Here is a 20,606-nt window from a genome sequence, read left to right as displayed (position 1 = left end):
AACATGCAGGATCATGTATTTATTAAACAGTTCTATAAAAAAATTTGGAAAATATAATTTTTGATTAAGTTAGGAAGATTCCCAAGTCCCTTTATACATCAAGTAGTATTCGCTGCGAAGGGTAACCTATATTTTTGAATGTAAATTGTGGCGATCACTCGCTTAAGAAATCATACCTCCGAAACATATACAGGTGCCGCATCCTGGGGAGTACAAAATGTTAAAAAAATATGTGGCTGACTTAAATAAAACATTCAGGTTAAATTTTTCACTATTTCGCTAAGAGCCCGGTTTCCTCGAAAGCGTTGCCGCTTTATAGCGGCCGCTACATAGCGGTAGAGTCAAAAATGCTGCAATGTTAAAGTTATTATGTGGTGGTTAAGAAGACGGTGAGGGCGACCAGAACGTAATACAGCGGCAAGGCAGCCATGACGGTAAAAAATTGATCATCACCGTTTTTTTCCCTCCGCTATACTCAAAGCGGAGAACATTTGGTCAAATACTTCAAATTATTCATAACAATAAACAATATTTTTATTTTTTGTGATTTGAAGGTGAGGGCGACCAGAACGTAATACAGCGGCAAGGCAGCCATGACGGTAAAAAATTGATCATCACCGTTTTTTCCCTCCGCTATACTCAAAGCGGAGAACATTTGGTCAAATACTTCAAATTATTCATAACAATAAACAATATTTTTATTTTTTATGATTTGTAGGCTAGTCTGATCTAATTTATGCTGGTGCAAATAAACCGATTAATTCACCTTACGCCCGACGTTTCGCTGAATATTCCAGCATCCTCAGGGGCAATTAACAATTCGATCAGACTTGCCTACAAATCATAAAAAATAAAAATTATTGAACTGATCGCAAAAAACCCAACAATACTAATTTTTTTTTCTAATTTTTTTCAACGCGTTTTTTTTTTTTTTTTTTTTGTATCTGCATCATAAAAACTACAAACACCTAAAGAAAAACAAGACAAATTGCAGAATTTAATTTTGCGGATCGTGGTTCGAGGTTTCCAACGAAGCGGTGCCGCTAGAAACGGTGATTACGCCAACCGCTCTTTAACGGTCGTAATATAGCGGCACCGCTTTTGGAGGAAACCAAGCCATAAATTAATTTAAATTAACATTTTCGAATTTTTTAGCTCAGAACAAAAGTGAGTCCAGAAAGAAACTGCTAATAATAAAAAAAACCCACATTTATTTGAAATTTTATTACTTATAACATATCCAAAAAAGTAAACACCCAAACGTAAACATGGTTGGACGATGAGTTAATTATGGAAAGGTCGTCTTATCAGTTATTTTTCCCCCATCATAATATTTCTCTCAGGTAATCTTAGTATTTGTGGGACAGCCGTGCGCTATGTTTATTCCATTGTTTACTAATGCCAATTTCACACAGAGGCTTAATGAAATAACTAGTCAAGTTTTCTACATTAAAGCCCTAATTGAACTCAATCTTCCATACAAAATACAAATTCTTAATTATCTCATTATTGCTTTATTGAATGCCTAATCGAGTGATAAATCAAGTCGGCTTCGCTTGGTGCTTCGAATTTTATTGTCAATGTAACAAATGACAATCAAAAATAAATTATTTTCAATAATTTACGAAAAATAGAAAAACAGGGAAAAAACAAAACTTAATTTTCGCTGCATTTGCTGCAAAAAATAATATGGCTTTTTCGAAAATAGGCACATATTTGGTTAGGTGCAACAGCTATGGATAGTTCCGCATGCATTTTGTATTTATAGTTAAGAAAACGGCTGCTTTCCATTTTAACTATTTTTTGTAAAAACGAAATATTTTTTTGGGCTGCTGACAGATGTTCGCTTACCCTGCAAAAATTGTTGGATTACGTGTTCCATTTTCTTCATGTTGGAGTACTCTAACAATACTCCTTTGCAATGCGTTTGCGGACCACCACCAGCCGATCATTGCTCGTTTTTAACGACCGTGATCACGACACGATGACGATCGAACAGAGATGCCAAAAGTAAAATATTGCATACAAATAACTGATAATAAAATTTTACTATGGCAACTCTGATAAAATGCGCACTGGTTTTATGTATACATACTATAAAAAAAAAAAAAAATTAGTTTCTTTATTCACGCAAATGCTAAATAACATAAGAATATTCGTAGTAAAAAATATAAAAGTTGTATTGCCCCTCTTCATTTACTTTCATTTTAAATTAAATTCACTCCGATAATTCTTTCCGACACAATTCCTCTTTAGTACTTTGGCATATGATCCTCTGTGGGTGCTCCATGGAGCACAACAGTGAAAGTACTTTGGAAAGTACTCTCACGTATGTACTCTATGGAATACTCACAAACAAAGCGAGAGTGGGATCACCTACTCCTCTCCTAGGACATCGCAATGTTAATTGGAGCAATACAGAATTGTATGAATACAGAATAGTTTTGGAACACTCCTATACTCCCAAATGAGTATTCCTTACATTATTTATGGAGTACTCGCGTTTTTTGCAGGGTAATGAACCAAAAGGCCCTGTATGAAAAGGGTAACATAATTATTTCATTACATATAATTGTGTTTCGATTAAGTTTCTAGGTGAAAACGGTATAAGGCTTACAATGATTGCGGCAATGCTTTTGGAGGAAACCATGGCGGAACCACACAAGGTGGCAGCACGGTGACATACCTACAAACATAAATAAAAGTTCCATATACTTTGTTCTTGTAAATCGATGGACTAATGTCAAAATCGTACTGTTCCGGGGGTAAGAAGTTTCAAATCATATTAAAAAACTACCAATCAGTGGTTTCCGGCAGTCAGTCTTTAGGAAATTTCTATTTTCATTTATTATATAAGTTTGTAACCTTTCTGCCACTGTGACAACTTTTACGATTTTCCATAAGAAATCATTTATATTATAGGAAAGCTTCTCTTAAGGCCCCGTCTCATAAGCAGCTTTTCAATAATATGTGTTTAACGCAATCTTATGCGTGATAAGTAGATTGCACGTATTTTTATGGAGAACGTCAGATCGAGCGACACTAGCGGCAAGCAAAGCATAAGAAAACGAATTTGACAGGTGTTTTGGCTGTGAGCACTTTCACACTTTGCAAACGAAATATCTTGTGCAATTGTGGAGATGTAACTATCATGCATAAGATTGCGTTAAACGCATCTATATGAAAAACTTCATTGGGGCTCGGCCATTATCCACAATGCTAAATGAGTTGGTCCTTGATTTTGACGAAGTGGTCGTTACGCTCTCACTCGTCGTATGGCCGCAGGTGCTATGCTCACGCCCTGGTAACAGCCTTGATTACATTCACGACGGCGGCTACAAAGCGACATCTGTCAAATTATTTTTACACATGTTTTTATGACGGTCGCTATTTTCGGTGCAACAGAGCAGAACGACAATCAATTACGAATGCCGTTTTAACCTAATTATATTTTGTGACAGTGATGGGCCTCCTTTTTATTTTGTCAAAAAAAAACTAAAATAAGAGTAAAACAACAGATAATGAAAGCTGGAATCATTCTTTTGGTCGTTTTTTAAGCATAATAAATATTGCTAAATTTTTCGCAACTCTTTGCCGTTATTTATATTCGTGGCTGCCGCGTCCAAAGTTATCTAGTATTGTGGTTGTGGTCTGAATGTAATCAGCCCTGATGTGTAAGCTTTTCACTAATTTTCCATATTAAGCTGCTTGCTATAGCATTTTTGCGAATTTATTATTCTAATCATGGTATAAAAAAGAAGGTAGTTCCACCATTCAATTTCATAAAAATTACGTTTAAGTATTCCAAACTCTTTGGAAACTGCGGTGTTGGGTTATAAAGACCTTCTTTGGGCAAGCAATTGACAAACGTGTATGTTTTGTCACAATGTTCTAAGCAAACGTACAGACACTTGGAAGGCTGCATTCTTCCACCAAAGCAATTTTCAGGAGCTCTAAAAACGTATGTATTAAAAACTTCTTTTCTAGGCTGATGTTTCATATCAAAATATTTCCAACGCATGCTGCTCATTTTTTCTCCTTTTTATTCAAAATAACTAAGAAAGTAATTGAGTCGTATCCGTTAATATGAAATCCATCAAAATGAGAAAGCAATTAATTATTGAAGTGGTTAAATAACTCGCTACAAAACGAGTTGTGCTTAATAGCGGAGACACGAACTTCTGTGCTACGGTGCTATCAACATCAAATATCTAAGTGGATTGTAGATACTAAAACAGCACCATATTTGCGTGTTTTTTAAACTATATATTATTTGTATCATTATGCTAATACCGAAGTAATTTTTCACTTGCCTCCTTTGTTAGAATTTTTTTTAGATTTTTGAAAAGATTTCGTATTTCATTTCGCTTTCTAGCCGCCGTCTTAAATGTAATCACACCTACTCTGTGAATTCTGTACAATGTAATGTACAAACATGAATTAATAAATCAGTCTTGAAACAGAACCAAAGATGACATAGAACTCGTGTATTGCGATCGGATGAATAGTTTCACAGATTTTTAAAGACGTATAAACAAATAAGATATCTGTGGTCACCAGCATAAAGGCGGATTTCATTTAAACTATGGTCGCGTTCGCTTTAAAGGGCTCCTTAACCCTAATGCCATAGTCGTAACCATACCCATATCCATAACCATCTCCAATGTGATCGATTAATGGTGCATTAACCTAAAAATCGTGAAAATTTCATAAAAATGAAGAAAACGCAAACAATTGCAAACATATTCTACAAAAAATAAGTCCCTTAGTCATAACGAGTCCAAAACAATGAATAAAATCTACAAAAAGTTATTAAATTCACAAACTCAAATATTTTTAGGTTATGGATATGGCGAGAACTCAAAAACCAATTGGTTGGCTATGGTATGGTTATGGCGTTAGCGTTATGGTGCCATTAATCGATTACATTGATTTCCATAAGGTAGGTTCGTTCAGCTGTTTTATCTGGTCATGGTTATATGGTTATAAGTCACCATTAATCGGCCCTTAATGCCATAGTGTACCTATTTAATATTTATTGCGGCCTTTTACAATATCAAAAATGAAATTGGAAAAAGTTGATGTTTCCATAAGCATACATGCAAAATGGTCAATGGCAACAGTGCTTATCTGTAAACAATGCACACACAAATATGTTATGTACATATACACAGACACACATTGATTCCTACGGGCTTGAGAGTTCGGTCAAACGTGCTTCGTACGACAAACGTCCGTACGTACGGCACACGTCAGTGGGTAACTGCCGCATTAGCTGACACGTTTTTTCTACGTACGTTCGTGGGTAGATGCCGCTTTAAGGTAAATTCTCCTTAAAGCTGGAGACATTGGTGCTTTATCGGTAACCGTATCGGTAACCTTTTAACAGCTGATTCAACCAACCTTATGAGAATCAATGCAATCGATTATTGGTGCCGCTAAAGTCGTAACCGTATCGTAGCCAACCAATTGGGTTTTGGTTTACCGTCGTAACGATAAACAGCTGATTACGTTAAGGATACGGATACAGCGATACGACATACGGCACCAATGACTCCAGCTTAACTCCTATACTTGTACATGCGACTTAAGGCGGTTATCGCTTATGACCACAGATATGTCGATACTCTTTCTTGCTATTTTTCGCTCGCCAACAAATAACACATTAATAACAACGATTATTACCATTGCAGCTGGTGTTGTACCACAAGCTCTTGCCCAGTCCAATTGTTGTTGTAATGTCGCCTGAGCTGGAAAATCGACAGTTGGGATCATCTGCGGTTGTGTATGTTGCAGTAAATCAGGTATTGCCATTTGTACGGCTTGTTGTAGCTGCTGTTGTTGCTGCCGTTGTTGCTGCTGCTGTTGTTCTTGTAACAACGTTGCATTGTATGTGCGAGTAATGATTTCCGGTAAAATACACATGTTTAGCTTATTTAACCCCGCATTGAATTGATGTATTTGAGGTCGTGTATTTATGAAAGGCACATTAGATTCAGCAGTTTCCATTGGTACCAGTTCCCCTAGAGAATATATGTTAACGATCAGTTTTTGGGATCATTGCAAGACGTATTCGTCCTGGATCAATTCTGGCGGTTTGCGAAATAAATCAAAATCAAATAAAAGTCTGAAACTGATTAAAAAGCGATGAATATAAAAACAAAACCGGTTGTTGTTGTCTTAGCAGTGCTGCGGTTGTGCCAGAGTGACGCTTCCTGGGAAGTCTGCGAGCTGCGGGTAGTTGACATTAAGAACGGGGTTTGCCGGGCATTTATCGGTATAGGATGATTGTGTGGGCCTTTTTATATGCTGATTTTTTTATGCCGGATTTCTTCGAAGTGCTTACGGAGATGACGGCCCATAACTACAATCTCTGTAGCAAAGTAGGTAGCAATGCCAAGCATCAGCCTCTGCCTCCGTCTTCTCGCCCCCTCTCCGACACGAGTAGGTCAGGGAAACAGACTCTTAGTCCCCACCACCTTGTGCGCGTTTGCCAGCACATAATATATATGCTTGCGACATCTGCCTCTTGGATGGTGCTACTTTCCTAGACGCTCTGGGAACCCCCGACAGGTTTCATCGCGCCATGTTGCCAGGCCGCAATCCCAACTTAACCGGGTACTCCGAAGCTAACGCTCAGTCCTAAGGCCACAACAGCACTTGCAGCCTAGCCTCCCTCAACCCAGGCGCAGTCACCCGTCACTTATCCCCAGAGTGACGACGTCTTTCCCGTTGCACTATAGAATACTGCAGTTAAACTGTAATGGGTTAGCTACGAAGATCACGGTGATAGTTGTTTTTATGAAGCGGCACATCATCCGCATTAATATGGTCCATGAGATTAAACTTGCGGCAAGATTTGCTTTGCAGACCTGGGTACAACGTCCACAGACAAGATCGCGAGAGTGGAAACCGAGGGGGACTCGCATTTATCACCCACTACTCAGTGCAATATAATCCATTTTATCCCGACATCGGCCGTAGAGACACTGTCCTGGATCGTCAAAGCCCCACACGTATGCTAGAAAGCTTTCATAGTTCTCCAGACATTTCGATCGTGAGCGCAAACCTTGTTAATTGCATCAACTGGCAGCCGATGGTAACATTGGCATCCAACCACCTACCCATCAACTTCAACTTTCATCAACTTCAAAAAAGGAAAGTGGGAAGACTTATAAAACATATGCAGACAATCGCTTTGCTGCCGCTTTGCTTTCCGCTGGAAGAATTCAGAAAATCCCGCCACATAAGTTGGTGGAATGGAAGGAGTACTTTAAGAATTATAACTTCTCTGCAGGTAAGTTATGGTCTACCGTAAAGTCCATATCGCACCCGAGTAAGCACAACAACAAAATATCCATCGCCATTGGCGATAAATGCTATCGGATGCGAAAAAAATGCGTGAACGCTTTCCGCCGACAGTACGGGCGGGCCAACAGACGCGAACACAAGCATAAAAACAGCGCGACCCCTAATACCATCACCACCAAAGAGGATGAAGGTGCCATCGTTCATGCTAAACTATTTAAAGCATCATAGCATTGCCGATGCTTAAAAAATGTGGCAGAGGGATTTAAATACCGCTTACCTTCAACCTGTCCTTGCCCACCTTCATGGAAAATGGCTAGGGAACCAACCAACATAGGAGAATCTTATCGTCCGATATCTCTCCTATCGCCAGTGGCCAAGACACTTGAAGCCATTCTGCTTCCCTATTTAACTGCAAACTTGCGTCTTGCCAAACATCAGAATGGCTTTCGAAAGCTACATAGCACTACCACCGCGCTAAACGCCATCAACACGCAGATAAATTGGGGATTAAATCAAAACCCCAGTGGCGAATCCACGGAGGGCGAAGTGGGGGAAGCCCCCCGAAGCCATCGAAGCTTTGTAAATCTGAGATATCAGTTATACACTCAAATAAATTTCTTTTTTTTCAAAATGGGAATGATTTTTCACCAAAGGCATTTCTTCTCAAAATAATAAATTTTCTATACAAAAAAAGAAAAAGCATCTACATATTATGCATGGAAATTGTCTTCATTATTAAAAAATGTCATATAATAAATTTAGGAAAAGTTCGTTTGCCTATGCAAAAAATCCCTTCAGAGGAAGTTTTTAGGTGGTTATTTAATATTTGGCTAAGAAGTACAATGACAAAGTCTACATTCGAGCATTCCATTGAAATTATAAATTTTTGCAGATTTTCGAATTGCTCATTTAAATATACATATAACACCTCAACGTACCACGGCGGAAGAATTTAAAATTTGTGTCGGCTTGAGAAAATAAGTTAAAGAAAAGAAAACAAATATTGAAAAATCAAATAATTATCAACAATTCCTTAGAAACCGTATTTTGTTTCCCACCATATTAGTTAGCTGAAAAAATGCAGAATGTTCATTTCCGAAAAATGACTAACCCTGTACCTGGTATATGTGAATTTATGGTAAGATAAGCAAACAACATGCGTACAAAGTCAAGTCGGTAAACACCGCACTGCATAGGGTGGTAATAAGCATAGAGAATTCCCTGGAATATAAGGAATATGCTCTAGGAGTCGTCTTAGACATTGACGGGGCGTTCAACAATGTTTCTAAATGGGCGATCATGGATGGTCTTAATCACATTAAAGTACATGCAGCCTTAACCAGACCGATCTGTTGCATGTTAAATTGCAGGAAGATTACCTCGCAATGGGGATTGTATGAGGCCACGAAATCTGTGGGCAGGAGCACGCCGCAGGGGGGGTGCTATCACCTCTGCTGTAATCAACCAACTACTCAGACGATTCGATGAGGGACCAATAAAACTTACGGCTTACGCAGTTGACGTTGCAATTGTCATAAGTGGAAAGTACCTTCCAACGATTAGCTCTTTGATGGATCGGGCGTAATGTCGGATTGACAGCTAACGCTGAGAAGACGAATATGGTCTTGTTTACGAGAAGGTACAAGGTCCCAAATTGGACCAGGCCTAAGTTAGGAGGGATGACCCTACCGGAGAAACCTTGCACAAAATATCTAGGAATCATCCTAGACAGTAAGCTGTCGTGGAAGCTTAACATGGAGGAGAGGGTAAAGAATGCCTCGAGCGCACTTTATGCATATAAAAGAATGCTGGGGTGTACGTGGGGTTTATCGCCTTCTCTTTCTCATTGGGTATATACAACGATTGTAAACCCTATTCTATACTATGGGGTTCTTGTTTGGTGGAAAGCGTCACAAACAACAACCAACCTCAAACAAGTAAGGAAGGCTAAGTTGGAGAGAATAAGGGAAAATCACCAGTAGGAAAATGAACCTGGAATGTGTTTGTATGACATAGGTATCAAATGAAAGGTGTTACATGAGTATTTTAAAAGGGAGTGAGCCTTAGGTATATAGGTGGGCGCCTTTTCGAGATATCGCCATAAAGATGGACCAGGGGTGACTCTATAATGTGTTTGTACGATATGGGTATCAAATTAAAGGTATTAATGAGGCTTTTAAAAGGTAGTGGCCCTTAGTTGTATATGTGAAGGCGTTTTCGAGATATCGACCAAAATGTGGACCAGGTTGATCCAGAATATCATCTGTCGGGTACAGCTAATTTATTTATATATGTATGTAATACCACAAACAGTATTCCTGCCATGATTCCAAGGGCTTTTGATTTCGCTCTGCAGAACATTTTCATTTTCTTCTACTTTTTCAAATCTAATTTTGTTGTCGACTCTAATATTTCGGATGTTAGGGTTGGTTCTGATACAGCTAATTCCTTGGACTTTGGCTCACTATTGGTATCGGAATCAGATATTATTATTGGCATCTCGTCGCTACAATCTTCTTTAAAAAAAGATATTGATGGGCTGTCTTCTTTTTATACTCAGTTGAGCAGAGCTCACAGAGTATATTAAGTTTGATTGGATAACGGTTGGTTGTACATATATAAAGGAATCGAGATAGATATAGACTTCCATATATCAAAATAATCAGGATCGAAAAAAAATTTGATTGAGCCATGTCCGTCCGTCCGTCCGTCCGTTAACACGATAACTTGAGTAAATTTTGAGGTATCTTGATGAAATTTGGTATGTAGGTTCCTGAGCACTCATCTCAGATCGCTATTTAAAATGAACGATATCGGACTATAACCACGCCCACTTTTTCGATATCGAAAATTTCGAAAAATCGAAAAAGTGCGATAATTCATTACAAAATACAGATAAAGCGACGAAACTTGGTAGATGAGTTGAACTTATGACGCAAAATATAAAATTAGTAAAATTTTGGACAATGGGCGTGGCACCGCCCACTTTTTAAAGAAGGTAATTTAAAACTTTTGCAAGCTGTAATTTGGCAGTCGTTGAAGATATCATGATGAAATTTGGCAGGAACGTTACTCTTATTACTGTATGTACGCTTAATAAAAATTAGCAAAATCGGAGAAGGACCACGCCCACTTTTAAAAAAAAAATTTTTTAAAGTAAAATTTTAACAAAAAATTTAATATCTTTACAGTATATAAGTAAATTATGTCAAGATTCAACTCCAGTAATGATATGGTGCAACAAAATACAAAAATAAAAGAAAATTTAAAAATGGGCGTGGCTCCGCCCTTTTTCATTTAATTTGTCTAGGATACTTTTAATGCCATAAATCGAACAAAAATTAACCAATCCTTTTGAAATTTGGTAGGGGCATAGATTTTATGGCGTTAACTGTTTTCTGTGAAAATGGGCAAAATCGGTTGATGCCACGCCCAGTTTTTATACACAGTCGTCCGTCTGTCCTTCCGCATAGCCGTTAACACGATAACTTGAGCAAAAATCGATATATCTTTACTAAACTCAGTTCACGTACTTATCTGAACCCACTTTACCTTGGTATGAAAAATGAACGAAATCCGACTATGACCACGCCCACTTTTTCGATATCGAAAATTGCGAAAAATGAAAAAAATGCCATAATTCTATACCAAATACGAAAAAAGGGATGAAACATGGTAAGGTAATTGGATTGTTTTATTGACGCGAAATATTACTTTAGAAAAAACTTTATAAAATGGTTGTGACACCTACCATATTAAGTAGAAGAAAATGAAAAAGTTCTGCAGGGCGAAATAAAACACCCTTAAAATCTTGCCAGGTATTACATATATAAATAAATTAGCGGTATCCCACCGATAATGTTCTGGGTCACCCTAGTCCACATTTTGGTCGATATCTGGAAAACGCCTTCACATATACAACTACCACCACTCCCTTTTAAAACTCTCATTAATACCTTTACCATATCGTACGAACTCATTCTAGAGTCACCCCTGGTCCACCTTTATGGCGATATCTCGAAAAGGCGTCCACCTATAGAACTAAGCCCCACACCCTTTTAAAATACTCATTAACACCTTTCTTTTGATACCCATATTGTACAAACAAATTCTAGGGTCACCCCTGGTCCACCTTTATGGCGATATCTCGAAAATGCGACCACCTATACAACAACCACCACTCCCTTTTAAAACCCTCATTAATACCTTTAATTTGATACCCATATCGTACAAACACATTCTAGAGTCACCCCTGGTCCACCTTTGTGGCGATATTCCGAAAAGGTGTCCACCTATAGAACTAAGCCCCACACCCTTTTAAAATACTCATTAACACCTTTCTTTTGATACCCATATTGTACAAACAAATTCTAGGGTCACCCCTGGTCCACCTTTATGGCGATATCTCGAAACGGCGTCCACCTATAGAACTAAGGCCCACTCCCTTTTAAAATACTCATTAACACCATTCGTTTGATGCCCATATTGTACAAACAAATTCTAGGGTCACCCCTGGTCCACCTTTATGGCGATATCTCGAAACGGCGTCCACCTATGGAACTAAGGATTACTCCCTTTTAAAATACTCATTAACACCTTTCATTTAATACCCATATCGTACAAACGCATTCTAGAGTCACCCCTGGTCCACCTTTATGACGATATCTCGAAACGGCGTCCACCTATAGAACTATGGCGCACTCCCTCATAAAATACTCTTTAATGCCTTTCATTTGATACACATGTCATACAAACACATTCCAGGGTTTCCCTCGGTTCATTTTCCTACATGGTTATTTTCCCTTATGTTGTCACCATAGCTCTCAACTGAGTATGTAATGTTCGGTTACACCCGAACTTAACCTTCCTTACTTGTTTGGTTAAAAAATGTAGTAGTTCGCTATGCGTGCCGTTGTGCCATATCTTTAATGTGTCATTGTCCACTGGCGTTTTCATTGATCGATGGAAATTGGCTTCTATTACTCCAATCTTCAAGTCTGGAAATAAGAGCGAGGTAGCAAACTACAGGCCAATCTCTAAACTATCAACCTGTTCAAAACTGTTTGAGAAAGTAGTAAAGGAGAAGCTGGCTTTTGCTGTTAAAGGAATAATCGATCCATGTCAGCATGGGTTTGTTGCGTGTCGTTCAACAGTGACAAACTTAGCTGTTTTTTCGCAATACTGTGTTTCTGCTTTTAAGGATGGGTATCAAGTTGATACTATATATACAGATTTCTCTAAGGCGTTTGATACAGTGTCCCACAAGATACTTCTCAGAAACTTGAGTACATTGGTTTCCAATCAGCTTTTCTGTCATGGTTAAAGTCATACCTGACAAACCGAATTTTATTTGTTGAAATCGAGAATATGAGGTCGTATGAGTTCTTGGCAACCTCTGGGGTGCCACAAGGTAGTATTCTCGGTCCAATCTTATTTGTTATCTTCATTAATGACGTCGGCTTATATTTAAAGCATTCAAATTATTTACTTTATGCTGATGATTTAAAACTGTTTAGGCGTATCACCACTGTATCTGATGCATTGCTCCTACAGAGAGATTTGGATGCTCTTAATGTGTGGGCTTTTAATAATCATCTGAGACTTAACAGTAGTAAATGTTGGCATATCACGTTTTCTAGATCTACAAGTGCGCTTACGTCAACATACTATATCGCTAATACATATCTCTCCTCGGTCAAAGAATTTCGTGATCTTGGTGTCATTTTCGACTCTTCGTTCACTTTCGTTAACCATGTTAACTATCTTATACCAAAAGCGTATGCTAATCTAGCTTTTTTACGGCGTTATGCGATGGATTTTAAGGACCCATACACTAGGAGTATATTGTATAATTCATTAGTGCGATCTAAATTAGAGTACGCCTCTATCATATGGAATCCCATTTACAGCACATACTCTACTAGAATTGAAAGGGGTCAACGTAAATTCATTCGATTCGCCCTCCTACCCCTTCATTTTGTTAATCCCCTACCACCTTATATAAACAGGTGCATGCTTATAAATGTTATGCCACTGCATGTCAGACGCTCAGTACAACATTTAATGTTTATTTACGATATTATCTCTGGTACTATTGATTGCTCAGCTCTGTTGGAGCAGTTAAATTTTCTAGTTCCTAGTAGATCTCTACGCTCTCATAATATATTCTACGGTGAAGTTCTGAGAACCAATTACCTTAGCTTTGCCCCTCTCACAAGAGGTCTCGAAGAGTTTAATAAAATTTCCAGAATGCTAAATCTTGACTTTGCAATGCCCAGTCCTTTGTTTAAGTTACGGATTGAGTCTTACTATCGACAAAATTTATCTCATCCTTAAATTAATTAATTTTAGTTACTTAGTTTTAAGTTAATTTGCATACTTGTATATCTAGTCAGTAAGGTTTCTGCCATTGACTCAATAAATATGAATATGAATATGAATAATATGGTAGGTGTCACACCCATTTTACAAAGTTTTTTCCAAAGTTATATTTTACGACTAAAAACCAATTCAATCACCATGTTTCATCCCTTTTTTCCTATTTGGTTCAGAATTATGGCATTTTTTAATTTTTCGAAATTTTCGATATCGAAAATGTGGCCGTGGTCATAGTCGGATTTCGACAATTTTTAATACCAAGATAACGTGAGCTCAGATAAGTATGTGAACTTATTGTAGTATAGATATATCGATTTTTCCTCTAGTTATCGTGTTAACGGCCAAGAGGAAGGACATACGGTCGACTGTGTATAAAAACTGTGAGTGGCTTCAACCGATTTCGCCCATTTTAACAGAACACAGTTATCGTCATAGAATCTATGCCCCTACCAAATTTCACAAGGGTTGGTAATTTTTTGTTCGACTTATGGCATTAAAATTATTCTAGACAAATTAAATGAAAAAGGCCGGAACCACGCCCATTTTAATATTTTCTTTTATTTTTGAATTTTGTTGCACCATATCATTACTGGAGTTAAATGTTGACATAATTTACTTACATATATACTGTAAATATAAAATTTTTTGTTAAAATTTGACTTTTAAAATTTTTTTTCAAAAGTGGGCCTGTTCGTCATCCGATTTTGCTAATTTTTATTTAGCACTCATATAGTAATAGGAGTAACGTTCCTGCCAAATTTCATCATGATATCTTCAGCGACTGCCAAATTACAGCTTGCAAAACTGTTAAATTACCTTCTTTTAAAAGTGGCCGGTGCCACGCCCATTGTCCAAAATACTAATTTTCTATTCTACGCCATAAGGTCAACCCACATACCAAATTTCATCGCTTTATCCGTCTTTGATAATGAATTATCGTACTTTTTCGGCTTTTCGAAATTTTCGATATCGAAAAAGTGGACGTGGTAATAGTCCGATTTCGTTCATTTTAAATAGCGATCTGATATGAGTGCCCAGGAACTTACATACCAAATTTCACTATGATTCCTCAAAATTTATTCAAGTTATCGTGTTTACAGACGGACGACATGGCTAAATGAATTTCTTTTTTCGCCCAGATCATTTTGATATATAGAAGTCTATATTTATCTCGATTAATTCATACCGTTACGGATTACCGTTACGCGAACAAAATTAATGTACTATGTGAGCTCTGCTCAGCTGAGTATAAAAATTAGGGGGGGTATGCAGACTATCAATGCTTAGCATTACGGGCGCCCTGAAAACAACCCCGACGGCTGGACTGTATGCCATTGTGCACATTCCACCTGGTAGCAACGAACATAGCGTTAACAACTGCAACCAGGCTCGGTGCCTCGGGCAGCTTAAGCGCCGACCATACGGCCACAGTAGTATAGCGTCATCAATCACAAGACGAACAGACTACCTGATTCTCTATCGGAAATATTAGCCGTAACCAAAGCATTAGAAACCCTGGAAGAGAATTGCTTAAGCTGCACCCGTGTTAACTTTTATATTGACAGTCAAGCATCATTTAAGACAATAATCTCTCATAGAACAGCATCTAAATGCATGTTAGAGTGTAAGCAGTCCCTGGAAAGAGTCGGGACAGGGAGAAGCATACATCTATATTGGATCCCATGGCATATGGGAATAGATGGGAATGAACAAGCTAAAAAGGGCGCATCCTTTGAAGCTTGCTCCGTAGACGTCCGAATTAGATTGGTCGAGATTAAGAGAAGGCGGGAGGTGTATATGATCGACGAAGCGGGAAAGGTGTGGGTTCCAGCACGGGGCAGTAAAGTGTCGAAGATTATGTGTAGATCTTACAACCTTAGACTAACAAAGTTACTTCTATAATTAAAAAGAGAGGACTATGGATTAGGGCTGGGACTATCCGCATATTCGAATATCCGGATATCCATACGGATATCCGTTGACACGGATAAAATCCGGACGGGATGGATATCCGGTTAATATTCGTTTGTGAAACTATCCGGATATCCGGATTTATTAAGATCCTGCTAATAACCCTATTTTTGAATATCCAGTGAAAGCAACAAATTGATGTACCATATATGTTTATTAACATGAATAACAATAAATTCGTGGAGCATTTAAATCAATTAACAGCGTTTTTTCACAATATAAATAAATGGCACTGTTCTTATTTTCACTTGTTTGTAAAATTGTAGCTTTTTAATTTTTGACGTTAATTTAATAATCTACAAACATATTATGTGAATAATTTTTCGATGTTTGCTTCGTTCAATTCTGATATGGAGATATTCAATTTATATATTCCAGTATCCGGACATACGGATATCCGGATTATCCGTTTACGTATTAGCGGATATCCGGATTTCCCATTTATGAATCCGGATATCCGGATAGTCGAATTTTTTGCTTAGCTATCCGGTTATTCGAATATCCGGTTTATTCGGATAGTTGAAAAATCCGGATGCAGTTCACAGCCCTACTGTGGACTCATGACGGGTATTCTGACTGGACACTGCCTTCTGGCGTCACATACCTTTAAATTAGGCTTGGTCAGTGACAGCAGATGTAGGAAGTGCGCGTTAGAGGCTTACCAGGCTGAGACTCCAGCTGTTGGGAGTGATACAGCTGTCATATCTAGAAGCAGGAAGTGGCATAAGTTCTAGAAAGCTCCTAGTATTTGCCAAGAGGGCGGAGTTATTTTATAACCTAGGTAATGGTTTTTGATAGGGTTTTTCAGTTTGGTCGTTAAATAAACTTCTGGTAACACTACGGACTCATTCGTCTATGTGAGGCCCTCATGGACCAGCCAGTTCAGCCTAACCCAACCAATTTTTCTATATAGTATAAGAGAAAAATCACAAATTAAAAACTGAATTTTGTACGTGTCCCGTACAAACATCTTAATTTTTAAACAAAACTCTATTTTCGAATACATCTATTATAAGTTTTTTGTTATTTTTACAAACATTGCCCCAATATTTCGTTAGTTGTTTTTTTTTTTTTTCAAATATTAATAGTTTCTGAAATTTCACCTGACCGACTTTAACTAAAAAATTCAGTGAGTGCGCTGTTCCGAAAACGCTTATTTGGGATTTTTCACACACATGCACAAATATTTCAAGATCATGCCTCTATTTTTACATTTTACCACAACATTAATGCACTTACTAGTTTGTCTGAAAAAGTTAGTTTTTCTTTAGTTAAGGTCTAAAAATAAAAAAAGTGTGAAAGATTTGTCCCGTACCAACCGTGGAATGCTCCAGCAGTAATATTGTCGAGCCATAACCGCACAAAGAGCTTAACCGACATAAACAAAATCGTTCAGTAGACGCTTTTTATACTCAGCGTGCTTTGCACACAGTTTATTAACTATGGATAACGGTTGGTTGTACCGGTGTAAATGGATCGAGATAGATATAGACTTCCACATATCAAAATCATCAGTATCGAAAAAAAATTTGATTAAGCCATGTCGGTCCGTCCGTCCGTCTGTCCGCTAACACGATAACTTGAGTAAATATTGAGATACCTTCACCAAATTTGGTACACGAGCTTATCTGGACTCAGAATAGATTGGTATTGAAAATGAGCGAAATCGGATGATAACCACGCCCACTTTTTATATATATGACATTTTGGAAAACACAAAAAACCTGATTATTTAGTAAATGATACACCTAGAATGTTGAAATTTTACGTGTGGACTGATATTGAGTCTCCTGATAAAAATTTGAAAATTTTTTTTAAAATGGGCTTGTTACCGCCCACTTGTGATAAAATCAATTTTACAAATATTATTAATCACAAATCAAATATCGTTAAACATATCGTAACAAAATTCGGCAGAGAGGTTGCCTTTACTACAAGGAAAGTTTTGAAGAAAAATTAACGAAATCGGTTAAGGACCACGCCCACTTTTATATAAAAGATTTTTAAAAGGGTCGTGGACGAATAAAATAAGCTATATCTTTGCAAAAAAGAGCTTTATATCAATGGTATTTTATTTCCCAAGTGAATTTATAACAATAAATAGGAAAAACTGCAAATTTAATAAATGGGCGTGGCACCGTCCCTTTTATGACTAAGCAATTTTCTATGTTTCGGGAGCCATAACTCAAAGAAAAATTAATGGATCGTAATAAAATTGGGTACATAAATTTTCCCTATAGCAGGAAATATTTCTAGAAAAAATGGACGAGATCGGTTAAAGACCACGCCCACTTTAATATAAAAGATTTTTAAAAGAGTCGTAGACGAAAATAATAAGCTATATCTTAGCGAAAAAGAGCTTTGTATCAATAGAATTTTACTTACTAAAATGAATTATAACATTAAATTGGAAAACACTAAAATTTTTTAAAATGGGTGGGGCACCGCCCCTTTTAAGACTAAGCAATTTTCTATGTTTCAGGAGCCATAACTCGAAGAAAAATTAACATATCGTAATGGAATTGTGTACACACATTTTCCTTATAGCAGAAAATTTTTCTAGTAAAAATGGACGGGGTCGGTTAAACACCACGGCAACTTAGATATAAAACAAGTTTAAAAGGGTCGTAGACTAGAATAATAACATATAACTTAGCAAAAAATAGTTTTGAATCAATGATATTTCACTTATCAAGTTTTATTGTAAGAGGAAATGGGGAGACATTTTTTTTAAACGGACGGTGCCACGTGTTACGTAGAAAAGTAATTTATCTGAAATGAAATGTACAATTGAAGCTCACGCTGAGTATATAATGTTCGGTTACACCCGAACGTAGACACCTTTACTTGTTTGTATTAATATTGCGATTAATTTAGATAAGTTGAAACTTGGTGTGTATATAAGACTACATAATTGACGTATACTGATGTGGGAGTTTTTTGCATTTATTTAATAATAATTGCGCATTTGTCGCTTACGCCCTTTATGCTTTCCAAAAAAAATACTTCATTACTTGAAAGTGTCGGTTAAGCCAAAATTAAAATATTTAAAATACACATTTGAAAACATTAAAAACAGTGTTTGGGGATGCAGATCAATGTTTTTATTCCGATTTCAAGACGCAATTCATATTTATTCAGATTTAAAGATGCAGGCTGATTAACAAATATTTTTAATTTACAACTTAACTAACCGTCTTCTACATCAGTATCTGGTAATGTATCTGTGATAAAAGAGTTATGTTTTAAGTCGTGGTACGTGGACAACTTTTTTAGCGGACATTTTTGGGTCGGACAGGGTATATATATTAAAATTTTTTTAATAGGTCATGAAAAAAACCTTAAAAGTCAAAGTCGAAAAAATTTCAAAAAAAAATAAATTTCGGAGGCTCGAAAATTATTTTTTTGGGTATGCCTAGTGGAACTTTTTTTCCTTAGCCCAAATCCTATCGAAAAATCGATGGCGCGATATCGGTTAACTTTCGTCCATACAAATCGACCCACCCTAAAGCACACCAAAATGTAAAAACTTTTGTATTAAAACGACAAAATTTTTTCGGAAAAAAGCTTAATATACACATTGCTAGCACAAAAAATATAAACAAAGTGTTTTGTGCACTTGAGCCAAAATTGCCTTATCTAGGTATAACTTCGTATCGGTATATCGTAGGATTTTGATTTTGGAGCTGGTGCATATGGTAATGGCCTTTCGGTTTCCATCAAAAAACGAAAAATAATGTCGGTTAAGCCCTTTGTGCGGCTCTGGCTCATTATGAAGATCGGGTGGAACATTATCATCTGCTGCTTTCGTTGAAGAGGGCATGAGGAGGGTGCTTCACCGCTGCTTCCGTTTAAGACGACATATAATACTTGCCTCTAGAATCTAAGCACTCTCTGAAAGTTGGTGACGAGGTCGCTTTTTCGTTCTGACAGAAATTTGACCTCAAGGCTGGCCATCTGTCTTTCGGAGAATTTTTGGTAAGATTTGAAATTTTTTTTTTTACTCTGTGCCGTATTTTTCAATCGGGTGACAGCAATGTAGCTTTATAGATCTTTCAATGTTTAAACTTAGACCTGGGTATGACAACATTACGATCATCCTTACACCATTAATTAATATCTGAAATCGCTGTGTAAATGTATTTTTATGAGCAATATAAAATTTTTCATCGCCAAATACATTGGAAGAAGTGGTTACCCAGCCAGCATTTTTTTTAAATTTTAATCAAAAATATTCAAATATCATACCCCAAAATGATTAAAAACGTTCAAATTTAAAAGCATTTTCTGTTCGAAAATTAACGTCGGGAGAAAAATGTACCATAAATGTGATTATTCTTGAATAATCATTTACGATTCATATTTCGAAACGCTTTTTGTTCATATTTGATATCATTGTAAAATTGGGCTTTAATTGTTTTAGAGTAATATTTGACTGCTATTCACAGTCATTTTCTGATCATATTCGTGAACATATTTCAACCGTTTTGGTTGAGATTTTTGAATAATTTTTGAATGCGATTATGATGCATTTATTCTTCATATCTCATTCAACTACATAATAATCTTATTTCATCAAGGGAAGAAAGCATGCGGAAGTGAGCTATTTGAACCACAGGTCACTCGCAAACAAACTTGACCGATATACACCTGCGACCAAAGAGGATAAATATTATAAGACCCGTCACTCGTTCTTTTTTAGGCATTTACTCGTGTAAACTGTGAGGTAGTCGCTATTTTTTTTTTTTTGGGCGAGATGTTTATAAATGTCTTCTGTACATTTTCATAGGGTATTTGTGTTTATTTTTCCGACTGTATTTAATTAATTATTTAATTCTCTTTCCAAAAAACACGTTTGCATAAAGTGACAACACCGCATGGATAAATGGGAGGCAATTCAAAACTGTCCCTCATAAAACAAAAGTAGCGACTACCTCACAGTTTAC

The 20,606-nt window shown here is 37.0% G+C and overlaps 1 protein-coding gene across 2 annotated transcripts in view; it reads right to left on the bottom strand.

Annotated features, from left to right (window-relative positions):
- Positions 1–20,606, bottom strand: part of Mst89B — a 43,276-nt gene that overhangs the window by 8,960 nt on the left and 13,710 nt on the right. For both annotated transcript variants that reach the window (XM_067778157.1, XM_067778165.1), the window contains exon 3: positions 5,686–6,023. In XM_067778157.1, the coding sequence (XP_067634258.1) occupies positions 5,686–6,023 (338 nt within the window). The remainder of the gene's footprint in view (positions 1–5,685; positions 6,024–20,606) is intronic.

Source organism: Eurosta solidaginis, chromosome 1 (assembly GCF_040869045.1).
Source record: "Eurosta solidaginis isolate ZX-2024a chromosome 1, ASM4086904v1, whole genome shotgun sequence".
Lineage (NCBI taxonomy): Eukaryota > Metazoa > Arthropoda > Insecta > Diptera > Tephritidae > Eurosta > Eurosta solidaginis.
The sequence above is the reverse complement of the archived record's forward strand: the minus strand, read 5'-3'. Positions and strand labels throughout refer to the sequence as shown.